Source organism: Bufo gargarizans, chromosome 5 (genome assembly GCF_014858855.1).
Source record: "Bufo gargarizans isolate SCDJY-AF-19 chromosome 5, ASM1485885v1, whole genome shotgun sequence".
Taxonomy (NCBI): domain Eukaryota; kingdom Metazoa; phylum Chordata; class Amphibia; order Anura; family Bufonidae; genus Bufo; species Bufo gargarizans.
Window position 1 is genome coordinate 186,990,159 of NC_058084.1, and position 15,123 is coordinate 187,005,281.

Genomic DNA, 15,123 nt, shown 5'->3' on the forward strand with positions numbered 1-15,123 from the left:
CTTGTGTTTACAATAACACACTGCCGGGCGGTAACTTCCGCCCAGCAGTGTGTTCGGTGACGTCACCGGCTCTGAGGGGCGGGCTTTAGCTCTGCCCTAGCCGTTTTACTGGCTAGGGCAGAGCCAAATCCCGCCCATCAGTGCCGGTGACGTCACCGGGGTTCCTGTCAGCCCCATAGAGAGCCCCGGTACGTCACCGGAACTCAGAAAAATGCCTTTGCCCTGCGCGATTTAGCGCAGGGCAAAGGAGAGCATCGGAGCATGAACTGCTCCGATGCTCATGTCAGGGGGGCTGCCTGGGTGAAAATGGAGGGCTGTCCAGGTTCAGCTCTGAACCTGGACAACCCCTTTAATCACACAGGACGTTACTTCACAACCCTGAGGTAAAGAGCTGCCTCATCCTCCTCTACTTGTCAGGGATTATGATCCTGAATACAGCTTATAAGATCTTCAGCTTAATCTCTGTAGGAATGGAGTTCACGAGGAGACCTGAAGTACAGAGAAGAGGTGGGTGTAGAGCAGCAGCTCTTGTATGCAGTCTCCATTACCACAGTCTGTCCTGTCTGCCCTCTCTGCACATTGTCTCCTTGTGAACTCTATTCCTACAGACACTCATCATTCATCAGACATAGATCATATTAAACTGTGTTCGTTATCATAATCCCCGACAAGCTCTTTAGCTCACTGCTCTAAAGTAACTTGACCTGTTTGATTAGGACAGGTCTTGTGTGTACTAATAGGACGGTGGCCATTTTATTTCCCCTGATTGCTCCGCAGCCAAAACAAGCCATTATAACTAATGAAGGGAATTTGGGAATATATTTATAATAAAGTAATATTTAGGTATTTTTATTTTCTCAATTCCCGGAGAACCCCTTTAAGAAAGTAGTAATGAACCGCAGCACGCCCAGCTCTTCAAGCATTATGTTATTTATTCACCAAAATGTGCGACTTTTCAACCTTACATGGTCTTTCTCAAGCTTGAAAAACCATATCTGAGGGGAAGATGGAAACAAAATGGCTGACAACCCACAAATTGCACCTGTAATAAAACAGGTTTACACAAGAGCCTCTATCTTATTTTTTATAAGTGGACTGGCCTGAATTACATAGGCAAGAAAATCTGGTAATGCTTCTTTAATTAGTTGTCCAAAATTAATAACCAAATATACAGGGTGGTCCAAAAGTATGGAGACACCTGAATAACTGGAAAATGGTGGTTGGGAACGCCATACTGTGTATGGCATGTTGCTAAGGGTAAGGGGGAAATCTGAGGGGCGGTATCCAACATTTTATATTGCCATTTTGTCAGACTTTTCAAAAATTTTCACAGAAGTGAAATATTCACAAGAGAACAGTTTTTTTTAATAAAAACAAGATAATACACTTTGATGGCAGAAAAAATACCTTTTCCATTCGTTCAGAAACTTCCTTTTCAATCTCTATCTTTAGATCTAGCATGTCAGATCTTTTATTCTCATTGCTAGGAAAGTAGGGAAAAAGACAAGTGTTATTTTATTAGGTTAATTTATTAATGTCATTTTCTAATGACATAACGGTCAGTAGCAAGCAAAACATTTCCTGCATTACAGTATGTCAAGGTGAGCTTTTCCTGCAAACCCGCGCCATTACTTGTGGATGTCCACTTGTGCAGTTCACGCCACACTAATGACCACGACCAGAGATAGCGGCCATCCCATTAATGTCAAAGGTGACATTTAAAGGGCCACTTTTTACTAAATGTGTATTTAAGATGACTATAGGACACTAATACAGCCTTTGTTTGCCATATTTCATATGTCCCACAGTGAATCTGGCGAGTGCTGCCATCCTGGTTACTGTATATTACACACATGCATGTTGTCCAGATACTATATGCTACCAAGCCTACACTCTGTATATTATTTCAGGGCAGAAGAAAACAGAAAAAAGTATTAAAGAGGACCCGTCCCCACAAAATGCAATGCAGTCTGCAGGCACCATGTTATAGAGCAGGAGAAGCTTGATATATATTTTTGTGGAAAAAAGGAGATTTTTGTATAACTTACCAGTTAAATCTCTTTCTCGCTCTTCCTTGGGGGACACAGACCTTGGGTATAGCTCAGCTCCCTAGGAGGCGTGACACTAAGTAAAACTGTTAAGCCCCTCCTCCATCAGCTATACCCTCAGCCTGGAGATAGAGGCTACCAGTTGCGTGTCCAAGTAGTGAAAGGAAAACAACCAATAACAGGAACAACCAACCAGCAACCCAACGGGGCGCCAAACCATAACCCTGTAACCAAACACAGAAGGGTGGGTGCTGTGTCCCCCAAGGAAGAGCGAGAAAGAGATTTAACTGGTAAGTTATACAAAAATCTCCTTTTCTCGCCCATTTTCCTTGGGGGACACAGACCTTGGGACGTTCAAGAGCAGTCCAAGAAGGGAGGGACCACAAACCCAAGGCGGAACACCACCAGAGCATCAGGAAACCGCTGCCTGCAAAACCAGGCGGCCCAAAGCAGCATCCGCTGATGCATGCGTATGCACTCTATAGAACTTTGTGAAAGTGTGCAGAGAGGACCAAGTGGCTGCCTTGCACAACTGTTCAGCCGAGGCCCGATGCCTCTGCGCCCAGGAAGCACCGACTGCTCTGGTGGAATGAGCAGTGATGCCGAAAGGCGGAGCTCTGCCCTTGGCTCGATAAGCCTCAGACACCGCCAGTTTAATGAAACGGGCAATAGCCACCTTGGAGACCGCCAAACCCTTGCGCGAACCCTCCGGAACCAAAAACAGGGAGTCCGTGCGCCGAAAGGATCCGGTGACCTCCAAGTAAAACCTCAACGCCCTGACCACATCCAGACGGTGCAGTTCCCGTTCTCTGGGGTGGGAAGGAGAGGGACAGAGCGACGGAAGGACGATGTCCTCATTGATGTGAAAGGCGGAAACCACCTTTGGCAGGAAGGTCGGGACAGGCCGAAGCACAACCTTATCCTGGTGGAAGACCAGGAAAGGGTCGGAGCAAGAAAGAGCCGCTAACTCCGACACCCGTCGGAGAGACGTGATGGCCACAAGAAAGATGACCTTGCAGGACAGAAGACGAAGGGAGACTTCCCGTAAAGGCTCGAAGGGGGCGGATTGGAGCGCCGAGAGCACCACATTCAGGTCCCAGGAAGGAACTGGAGGGCGGTACGGCGGAACAGAGTGAGCCACCCCTTGTAAGAAGGTCTTAATGGGCCCTAGAGGGGCCAGGGGACGCTGGAGAAGAATAGACAGCGCCGAAATCTGTCCCTTCAGAGAACTGAGGCTCAGCCCCAGGTCCAGACCCGACTGGAGGAAGGACAGGAGTGTGGGAAGGGAGAATCGGAGAGGAGGGATGCTCCGGGACTCACAGAACCCCAGATAGGACCTCCAAACCCGATAGTAGATCCTAGAGGATACAGGCTTACGAGCACGGATCATGGTGCGGATTACGTCCGCGGAGAAACCCCGTCGCGTTAAGACGGCGGTCTCAATAGCCACGCCGTCAAACGTAGCGAGCCTAAATGCTCGTGGAAGATCGGTCCCTGAGAGAGAAGGTCTTCCCTGGAGGGCAGTGGCCACGGTGCGTCTGCCAACAGCAACATTAGGTCGGCGTACCAAGACCGGCGGGGCCAATCCGGGGCGATTAAAATCGCAGGAACGCCCTCTGCCGCGATCCTCCGAAGAACCCGTGGCAGGAGGGGAAAAGGAGGAAAGACGTACAGAAGGGAGAATTCGCGCCACGGAAGGACGAGCGCGTCGGCGCCGTATGCCTTCGGGTCCCGTGCCCTGGCCAGGTATAGGGGGACCTTGTGGTTGAATTTGGAAGCCATGAGGTCCACGTCGGGGCGACCCCAGCGAAGACAAAGGGCTTCGAACACCTCTGGGTGCAGGGACCATTCTCCCGGGTCGATGGTGGACCGGCTGAGGAAATCCGCCGCCCAGTTGTCCACCCCCGGGATGTAAATCGCAGATAAGGCCGGCACGTGCGTCTCCGCCCAGAGGAGAATGAGGGTCACCTCTTGCATCGCTGCGAGTGCCTCCCTGATGGTTTATGTATGCCACAGCCGTGGCATTGTCCGATTGGATCCGAACAGGGTGGCCCTTCAGTAGATGGGTCCAGTGTCTGAGGGACAGAAAAATCGCCCTCAGTTCCAGAATATTGATTGGAAGTCTGGACTCCGATAGAGACCAAACGCCCTGGACGGACCGGGGAGGGAAAACCCCCCCCCACCCCCGTAAGCTGGCATCGGTGGTAATCACCAGCCAGTTCAGTGGGAGGAAGGACTTCCCCCTTAGAGGGATATGCAACCACCAGCTGAGGGAAGCCCGAGCCAGGGGAGGCAGAAGAAAGGTCCTGTCCAGACTCCCCGGTGATTTGTCCCAGGCCGACAGAATTGCCCTCTGAAAGGTGCGGGATCGGAATTGTGCGAACGGCACCGCTTCGAAACAGGCAACCATCTTTCCCAACAACCGCATGCTGGATCTGAGGGAAGGGCGGCGATGACGGAGGAGACTGTGAACCGACCCGCGAAGGGCCAGACGCTTGTCCGACGGGAGGCGGACCTCCGCCAACTCTGTATCCAGGAGCATCCCCAGGAAGATCAGCCGTCTGGAGGGGATAAGGGAAGACTTGGGGTGGTTGATAACCCAACCGAACCGCGTCAGGGTCTCCAGGGTGAGGTCCACACTGCCGGATGCCTGAGAAGGAGGGTGCCTTGGACCAGGATGTCGTCCAAGTATGGGAGAAGAAAAACACTTCTTGAACGTAGAAGGGCCAAGACAGGGGCCAGGACCTTGGTGAACACCCGAGGAGCCGTCGCCAGACCAAAGGGAAGGGCGACGAATTGGAAGTGATCGTCCCCCACCGCGAAGCGCAGGAAGCGGTGATGACATGGAGCAACCGGAACGTGGAGGTATGCATCCTGAATGTCGATCGAAACCATGAAATCCCCTCTTTCCAGGGAGGCCACTGCGGACCTGAGAGACTCCATCCGGAATCTCTGTAGTCGGAGAAAACGGTTCAGGCGTTTTAGGTCCAAGATCGGTCGCACTGAGCCTTCCTTCTTGGGAACCACAAAGAGGTTCGAGTAGAACCCCCTGAACCTTTCCGTCGGAGGCACGGGGGCGACGACACCCTTGTCCATTAGAGAGCGAATAGCCGCGAAGAAGGCGGCCGCTCGTACGGGATCCCGCGGAGGACGGGATCGGAAGAAACGGTCTGGCGGAATGGACGCAAATTCGATCTTGTATCCGCAAGATACAATCTCGAGCGCCCATGCGTCTGAGATGTGGGCCCGCCATACGTTCCTGAACAGGAGAAGGCGGCCCCCCACCCGGGTGGGTGGGGGCGCACCTTCAGGCAGAGGGCTGCTGGCCTGTGGGAGCCCGTGCAGGCTGGGACTTGCGCCAGGTAGGTTGCGTCCGAAAAAACGGCTTCTTGCGCCTATCTTGGGCTGGGCCAGAGGAAGAAGAACTGGCCGCGGGTCTAGACCCGGTGGTCTTGCGAAAGGACCGAAACCGGGACGAACCAGCGCGACCACGGGGGGCGCCCTTTGGCCTGGACTGGGGGAGGAGAGTACTCTTCCCACCCGTGGCCTCTGATATAAGTTCGTCCAGACGGGTCCCGAACAGGCGGGAACCCGTAAATGGTAGGCCGGCCAAAGAGCGTTTGGAAGCGGCGTCCGCCGCCCAAACCTTCAGCCAGAGTTCCCTCCTGACAGAAACTGCCAGGGCAGAGGAACGGGCAATGAGGGCACCCGCATCAAGGGAGGCCTCACAGACGAATTTTCCGGCCTGAACAATTAGTTGGGCTAAGGAGTGGAGGTCCTGAACAGGGACGTCCGACCCTAACTCCCGTTCCAGTTGCAAACCCCATTCAGAGACCGCTTTACCAACCCAGGCGGAGGCAAAGACCGGTCTAAGGGCCGAACCAGAGGCAGTAAATATGGCCTTGGAGAGGGATTCCGTACGACGGTCCTCAACAGACTGGAGGGAAGATCCGTCCTGTACCGGAATAGTAGTGCTTTTGGACAGGCGAGCCACGGGAGGATCAACCTTAGGCGGGGATGTCCACGTGGTCACAGAATCCGCTGGAAAGGGATAGCAAATGTCCAGCTTTTTGGGTGTAATAAAGCAGACGTTAGGCCGGGTCCAAGCCTTGGATACCACAGAAGAAAAATCAGCGTGTATGGGAAAAACCTTGGAGGCCTGTCTGGGGCGGAGAAAGGACACGCCGGCCTGTTCGGAGCTGGGGGGGTCATCGTGTATCTGAAAGGTATCACGGATGCTAGCGATAAGATGCCCCACCGCGGACGCCAATTTGGACGGAAGCTCTGAGTCCATGTCCACGTCCGAATCCGCCAGTTCTCCCTCAGAAAGCGTATCCCTTTGAGAGGATAGACTCGACTGAGCTCGCACGCATGGCGGAGAGAGCGAAGCATCTGGAGAAGATGTGCGCTCAACCCTTGAACGTTTCTGAGTATGCCGGGCCCTGGAAGATTCGCTGGGAGGCAGGGAACCAGTGGGGGCGGCAGAAACGGTAGTCCCAGCGGGTGCGACAGGGATTGTGGCAGCCTGCGGGAGAGGCGGTCTATCCACGAGACGGCCCACTACGTGTGTAAGGCTTTCCACTGCCTGAGACAGAGACCTAGCCCAGTCAGGGGGTTCAGAGGCACCGGGGGTCGCAGCGGGAAGCGGGCCCTGCATCGGGGCCTGACATGCAAGGCAATGCGGCTCAGATTGTCCACGCGGAAAAAGTTCCTTACAGGCGGTACAGGCATGGTACCAGGGTTTGGAGGCACCCGTGGGATCTGACATGCTGAAAGGTGGTTGTACTCTAATACAGAGACCACAAAGGGTTATAGCAGCTATGACCAGGAGGGTTAGGAGAGGGTTAACTGTCCTACCAGTGCCTCAGAAGAACGTCAGGAGTAGAGATGGAGCAGATCAGCAGCAGCAGAGAGCAGCAACAGCAGTGAGCCAGCAGATAGCGCCCACAGAAGCCGAGCGATGTACACAGGAGTTTAGAGTCCCCCACCGTGTCTCAGCTTCCTGTCAGGAGTGAGGAAGCGCGGGAAATCTCAGCAGAATCGCGGGGAAAACAAGCTCCGCCCCCTCCAACGCTTGCTCCGCCCCCAACAGGACGCGCGCGTAAGCCACGCCCCCTGCTGCCGAAAATGCTCTCAGGGCTAAGAAGAAGCCAGATGCCAGAAAATAAAGGGCCCGCAGGCCCCTGGAGTGCGGTGATTTGCCCAGGTGGGTGACCCTCTGCCACCAAGTCCCCTGTTTCGCCGAGAAACAAGCTCCGCCGCGATCTGCCCATGTCGGGCATAAGCCCCGCCCCCCGATCGGAACGGAGCGGGCGGCGGCGGGAAGGGAGAGGGAGAGAGAATGCCGGGCTGAAGAAAGCAGCGTGGGGGGAACGGCGTGGAGGAAGGCGGCCCCCCTGCTGAGGATAACCTGAGGGGAGCTGGGGAGGGTCTGCTTGAGCGCTCAGAATAAGCGACCACGGGTGCCCCCCTTACCCAGAGGGGTAGGTGCTGCAAATAGGGACGGGGTATGGGCTGGAATAGCCATCTCACCGAACGACGTCTTCACCCTCAGTTCCTTCCAGCAGGGTCGCCCCTTCAGCCACTGGCACCGCAGTGGCAGGAAGCTGGTAGAGGGGCTTGGCGTGCGGGCGACCCCCTAGCTGGCGGGATGTAGGGGAGCCATTGCTGCCCAGATCCTCCTATTGCTTCTGTGGGGGAGGCAGCAGTGCAGATAAATTGGCACTGGCGCAGCTCAACCCCGGGAGAGCAGAGAGGTCCATGCGTCTCTGGTATCCCTAGGAAAAAGTAAAATAACAAAATTAGAAAAATAAAATATCAAGGAGAAAACAGCCCTGCAGTAGCAGGGAGTGTCTTGCCTCCTTGGACACTAAGCTAAAACTGGTAGCCTCTATCTCCAGGCTGAGGGTATAGCTGATGGAGGAGGGGCTTAACAGTTTTACTTAGTGTCACGCCTCCTAGGGAGCTGAGCTATACCCAAGGTCTGTGTCCCCCAAGGAAAATGGGCGAGAAAGATTAGTTATTTTGTAGGTGTAATTTATACATTAAAATCCCTGCTCTTTCTGAACTTAAAACCTCCCCCATTTGCAATTATCAGTGACTGACAGCTCTCTCTGTATACACACAAACACAGAATGCCATCACTGATAACACCTCTGCCGTGTACAATTATCAGGATAGCTGAACATCCCCCAGCGCAAGGAACCAACCAGAAGATCCAGATGAATGTAGATTTCCAATATTTATTTTGCAGACATATACAACGCGCTTCGGGGAGTTATCTCCCCTTCATCAGGGTAAAAACTGCATATACAATAACATAAAACTAACATACACATATATATACACACATAACCACAAAACAAAAGCAGATTCAAATGGTAGAGTGGGCGGTCCATAGGTCTCCAAGAATATCCTCAGGTGAAGAATACCAAATAGAAAAAAAAATAAATAAAGGGGGATTCCCATCACACACAATAGGGGCATATCGCTAGGATATGCCCCCATTGCCGTCTACCCCATAGAAACGAATGGGAGCAGGGGCTGCGCGTGCACTCCCATTCACTTCTATGGGAGCAGAGCTTGATGGTAAATGGACCCTGGGAAATCCGGGGTCCTCCCGCCACAGCTCTTCCCACTCAGTTCTTGTTGCAGGTGCGGGTCCCAGAGGTGGGACCTGCATCTATCAGACAATGGGGGCATATCCTAGCGATATGCCCCCAATTTCTGCTATTGGAATACCCCTTTAAGTATATGAACTGATACATATAGCACTAATAAACATTGTTGTTCAAGTGGTAGGGTGTGAAAATTCACAAGGATCATAGAAAAAGTGTGTTAGGAGCAATGTCTGGGGAGATCGCTGCGTTTAATGCGGTCACGTGACCGGAAATGAGCTAACGTGACCTCGGTCCGGGCCATGTGATTTTTGGTAGCCCTGGTAATAGGATGCAGGGCGCTCAGGAAAAGAATGTATTGCTGGGCCCTCTGAGCGGTGTGTCTCGGTCACGTGACCGCGGGTCCGGTCATGTGGTATCAAGTCACTGAGGCAACCGGACGCTCAAGCCTAATCCGGGTTGTATAGAAAGGGGAGGAACACTGTTCCATGGGATACTCATGTCATAACCAGATGGGATGGCGCAAATTGCCCTGTGGGCAGAGAGATGAAGGGGAAAGAGTTGTATAAGTTTGGATGGGAATCGGATGATTAAGTCTGAGATAGAATAAATAATTCTATAAATCTTCTATCTCAGACTTAATCATCCGATTCCCATCCAAACTTATACAACTCTTTCCCCTTCATCTCTCTGCCCACAGGGCAATCTGCGCCATCCCATCTAGTCATGGCACAAGTATCCCATGGACCAGTGTTCCTCCCCTTTCTACACAACCCCGATGCCTCCTCCAGCCTTGCCATACATTCTGTTCAATGGCTTAGGCTTTAGCGTCTGGTTGCCTCGGTACCACGTGACCGCGACACATCGCTCCTCCATGGCAGGCCCGGCAATACATGATAGAGAGATTCCCGCGTCCAGAGATGACACATCTGTCCCAAACTTGCAGAATTTGAAGTTGGAGGGGCCTTGAATAAAACTGGGCCCATTCTTCCCCTGGAATAGCGTCTGTCATGAGACCCAGCACAGACATGGCCTCCCTAAAAAAAAAAAAAAAAAAACGACGAGAAAGAAGGATCTGAACCCTCGACCTGATCAGAAGGGCCTTCTGTAGGGGGCAACAAATACCTCTGAGATCTGGAATCTATGATAATCCCTAAGAAGCTGCACTTCTGACTTGGACACAAACTGGACTTTTCCAGGTTTATATCCCATCCTAGTCTGTCCAGAACTTCCCTTAACCAGGTAATTTGTTCCCTTGGGATCTGACTTGACCGGGCGACAAGAAGAAAATAGTCTAAATAGGGTATGATAACCATGTCCCTTCTCCCTCACGTGGGCCATCAACTCTGCAAGGATCTTTGTAAAAACCCTCAGGGCCTGGGATAGTCCAAAGGGAAAGTTCAAAATGAACAATTCGGTTTTCTGACAAGAAAAAAGGTAGAGTAAAATCATAGTTACCTCCTGCCTTAGAACTTCCACCAACACCTTTTTCTCTAATAAGGAAAAATCTTCTGAGATAATGGCCGACTGTCTTGGGGGATCTGACCGATAATCTGCAATCAGAATCTTTCTATAGGTAACCTTTGTAACCTTTGAAACATTAACCTTAAGCCCTCTCCTATAACAGAAATTAGCCACAGGCTGTTGGAGATACTCTGCCACTGACCTGAAAAGAGAAACAGATGACCCCCCATTGGAGGCCTGGCACGTCTTATCTGCTCCCGCAAACTGTCTAGCCTCTCTTTCCCCTTGAAGCCTTCTCTATTTAACCTGGAACGGAAGGATCTGCTCGGGGGCTGCTAACTGGTGGAGGGAAAGCCCTTTTTTTCTGTCAGAGGCCTTTTCCAGTAAATCGTCAAGGCTCAGCCCAAAGTATTCACCTTGACACGGAATGGCGCAAAGTTTAGCCTTAGAACTAGCATCCCCATTCCAACTTTTTAACAAAATAGCTCTACGAGCAGAGTTAGATAAGGTGGAAGTCCGGCAGATAACCTTAATGAGTCTGCGGAAGCATTGGCATGAAGTCCAGAGCATTATATATAGTAGGGAAAGAGGATATTAACTGCTCCCTAGGGGTACCCCCTTTTTATGTGAGCCTCCAGCTCCCCCATCCACAATTTTAGGGATCTAGCAACAGAAGTGGCGGCAATAGCAGGTTTAAAGGGAACCTGTTACCGGGATTTTGTGTATAGAGCTGAGGACACGGGCTGCTAGATGGTCGCTAGCACATCCACAATACCCAGTTCCCATAGCTCTGTGTGTTTTTATTGTGTCAAAAAACCCTATTTGATCCATATGCAAATTAACCTGAGATGAGTCCTATCCCTGACTCATCTCACGTACAGGACTCATCTTAGGTTAATTTGCATATGTATACAATCTTTTTTTTTTTACACAATAAAAGTACACAGAGCTATGGGGACTGGGTATTGAGGATGTGCTAGCGGCCATCTAGCAACCCATGTTCTCAGCTCTATACACAAAATTCCGGTGACAGGTTCCCTTTAACCACTTCAGCCCCCCTAGCTGAAACACCCTTAATGACCAGGCCACTTTTTACACTTCTGCACTACACTACTTTCACCGTTTATTGCTCGGTCATGCAACTTACCACCCAAATGAATTTTACCTCCTTTTCTTCTCACTAATAGAGCTTTCATTTGGTGGTATTTCATTGCTGCTGACATTTTTACTTTTTTGTTATTAATCGAAATTTAATGAAATTTTTGCAAAAAAAGTACATTTTTCACTTTCAGGTTGTAAAATTTTTCAAAAACAATGACATCTATATATAAATTTTTCCCTAAATTTATTGTTTTACATGTCTTTGATAAAAAAAAAAATGTTTGGGTAAAAATAAAAAATGGTTTGGGTAAACGTTATAGCGTTTACAAACTATGGTACAAAAATGTGAATTTCCGCTTTTTGAAGCAGCTCTCAATTTCTGAGCACCATTCATGATTCCTGAGGTTCTACAATGCCCAGACAGTAGAAAACTACTACTACTAATTTCCTTACAAAGTCTCATATTCCACTAACTTGTGACAAAATTTTTAACTTCCATGAACTCACTATGCCCATCATTAAATATCTTGGGGTGTCTTCTATCCAAAATGGGGTCACCTGTGGGGTAGTTATACTGCCCTGGCATTTTAGGGGCCCAAATGCGTGAGAAGTAGTTTGAAATCAAAATCTGTAACAAATGGCCGTGAAATACGAAAGGTGCTCTTTGGAATGTGGGCCCCGTTGCCCACCTAGACTGCAAAAAAGTGTCACACATGTGGTATCGCCGTACTCAGGAGAAGTTGGGGAATGTGTTTTGGGGTGTCATTTTACATATACCCATGCTGGGTGAGATAACTATCTTGGTCAAATGCCAACCTTGTATTAAAAAAAAAAAAAAAAAAAAAAGGGAAAAGTTGTCTTTTGCCGAGATATTTCTCTCACCCAGCATGGGTATATGTAAAATGACACCCCAAAACATATTCCCCAACTTCTCCTGAGTACGGCGATACCACATGTGTGACACTTTTTTGCAGACTAGGAGGGCAACGGGGCCCACATTCCAAAGAGCACCTTTCGGATTTCACGGCCATTTGTTACAGATTTTGATTTCAAACTACTTTGCACGCATTTGGGCCCCTAAAATGCCAGGGCAGTATAACTACCCCACAAGTGACCCCATTTTGGAAAGAAGACACCCCAAGGTATTTCGTGATGGGCATAGTGAGTTCATGGAAGTTTTTATTTTTTGACACAAGTTAGTGGAATATGAGACTTTGTAAGAAAAGAAAAACAAAATAAAAAAAATCATCATTTTCCGCTAACTTGTGACAAAAAATAAAAAATTCTAGGAACTCGCCATGCCTCTCACGGAATACCTTGGGGTGTCTTATTTCCAAAATGGGGTCACTTGTGGGGTAGTTATACTGCCCTGGCATTTTAGGGGCCCAAATGCGTGAGAAGTAGTTTGAAATCAAAATCTTTAAAAAATGGCCTGTGAAATCCAAAAAGTGCTCTTTGGAATGTGGGCCCCTTTGCCCACCTAGGCTGCAAAAAAGTGTCACACATGTGGTATCGCCGTACTCAGGAGAAGTTGGGGAATGTGTTTTGGGGTGTCATTTTACATATACCCATGTTAGGTGAGAGAAATATCTCGGCAAAAGACAACTTTTCCCATTTTTTTTTATACAAGGTTGGCATTTGACCAAGATATTTATCTCACCCAGCATGGGTATATGCAAAATGACACCCCAAAACACATTCCCCAACTTCTCCTGAGTACGGTGATACCACATGTGTGACACTTTTTTGCAGCCTAGATGCGCAAAGGGGCCCAAATTCCTTTTAGGAGGGCATTTTTAGACATTTGGATCCCAGACTTCTTCTCACGCTTTCGGGCCCCTAAAATGCCAGGGCAGTATAAATACCCCACATGTGACCCCATTTTGGAAAGAAGACACCCCAAGGTATTCAATGCGGGGCAGGGCGAGTTCATAGAAATTTTTTTGGGGCACAAGTTAGCGGAAATTGATTTTTATTTTTTTTTTTCACACAAAGTCTCCCTTTCCGCTAACTTGGGACAAAAATGTAAATCTTTCATGGACTCAATATTCCCCTCACGGAATACCTTGGGGTGTCTTCTTTCCGAAATGGGGTCACATGTGGGGTATTTATACTGCCCTGGCATTTTAGGGGCCCTAAAGCGTGAGAAGAAGTCTGGAATATAAATGTCTAAAAAATTTTACGCATTTAGATTCCGTGAGGGGTATGGTGATTTCATGTTAGATTTTATTTTTGGACACAAGTTAGTGGAATATGAGACTTTGAAAAAAAAAATTATAATAATTCCGCTAACTTGTGCCAAAAAAAAAAATGTCTGAATGGAGCCTTACAGGGGGGTGATCAATGACAGGGGGGTGATCAAGGAGTGTATATGGGGTTATCACTCCCCTGTAAGGCTCCATTCAGACATCTGTATGTGTTTTGCAGATCTGATCCATGGATGCGTGGATCTGTAAAACACATACGGATGTCTGAATGGAGCCTTACAGGGGGGTGATCAATGACGGAGGTGATCAATGACAGGGAAGTGATCAGGGAGTCTATATGAGCTGATCACCCCCCTGTAAGGCTCCATTCAGACGTCCGTATGTGTTTTGCGGATCCGATCCATGGATGCGTGGATACGTAAAACACATACGGGTGTCTGAATGGAGCGTTACAGGGGGGTGATCAATGCGCTGAGCCCAGTGACGTCCGATGCTCGCTCTTCCCTCAGTCAGCCTGTGACTGAGGGAAGAGCGAGCATCGGACGTCACTGGGCTCGGCGCATGCCCAGTGACGAGGATGAAGCTCCTGCAGATCACACTGGTGCAGCCCTCAGTGGGTACTGCGCCTGTGCGAGAGTTCGTTCGGCCGTGAGGGAGGGGGAGGAGAGGGATGAGAGGCTGTGGGCGGTCAGGCAGTCGGAAGGAAGGCGGGCTGGGCACTGTAAGAGGGGCGTTACTGGGCACACTAAGGGGAACAAAACGCCCCTCTGGGCACCTTCAGGGCTAATTTGCATAGTCATAAAAGTCGATTTTCTCAAACTACTGGACGGATTACAAGATAGAAGAGCACAGCCGATTCAAGGTAAGCTGTGCTGCATGACTGCTTTAAAATACAATTTTGGGTTAGGGGAGGTGACAGAATCCCTTTAAAGAGAACCCATATCCTCAAAAGGAAGCGCAGCTTTTTTTTTTTTTAAAGACATCTTAGCTACCGGGGCATCAAGTTTTCGGGCCCTATCCCAAGAGGCAGAAACTTCTTCATCAAAAGGATATTTATGTTTCACAGAGGAAGGAATAAAAAACTGCCCTTCAGGTTTTTTCCACTCTTTCGCAATGACTGCCTGAACATTTTGATGCACGTCTAAGGCCTTCCTTCTCTTGGGCCCAGACCCTCAAACAGAGTCCTGAACTGACTGCGGTGGCTTCTGGTCATCTAAGCCCATGGTAGCTCTTACTGCTTTGACTAGGGCGTTAATGTTCTCAGCATGAAAGAGCGGCTTCCCTGCAGATTCATCATCAGAGGACTCATTAGATGATAGCCATTCTCCCTCTGCCTCCAATCCTGGAAGTACATCACTGTCACTGGAGGAGGGATTAGATGCGGCTGCAGAGGTACTAGGTCAGTTTCTAAGCAGAATGCTAACCGATTCTTTAACCTCCTCACGGATCATCTCCATTAAGTTGCTCACACATGCTTGACAGGGGTTTATCCCAAGCAGAGGGTAGATTCCTTTTACACACAGCACAACCCTTTTCTTTAGATCTGGAGACCTTTCTAGAAGATTCCTTAGATAACTGAATATAGAATATGACCCCCATTAGCAACATGCAGCAGAACCGTGGTACCGGCGTATCATTGGTGGTTTCAGAGCGCCGAGTCTGCTCCATGCTCAAACAGTAGTATCA

General features: G+C 49.6%; 1 protein-coding gene across 2 annotated transcripts in view; it reads right to left on the bottom strand.

The window, feature by feature from the left end:
* KIF15 (kinesin family member 15) overlaps window positions 1-15,123 on the bottom strand; it is a 99,069-nt gene that overhangs the window by 17,508 nt on the left and 66,438 nt on the right. For both annotated transcript variants that reach the window (XM_044294695.1, XM_044294696.1), the window contains exon 31: window positions 1,408-1,483. In XM_044294695.1, the coding sequence (XP_044150630.1) occupies window positions 1,408-1,483 (76 nt within the window). The remainder of the gene's footprint in view (window positions 1-1,407; window positions 1,484-15,123) is intronic.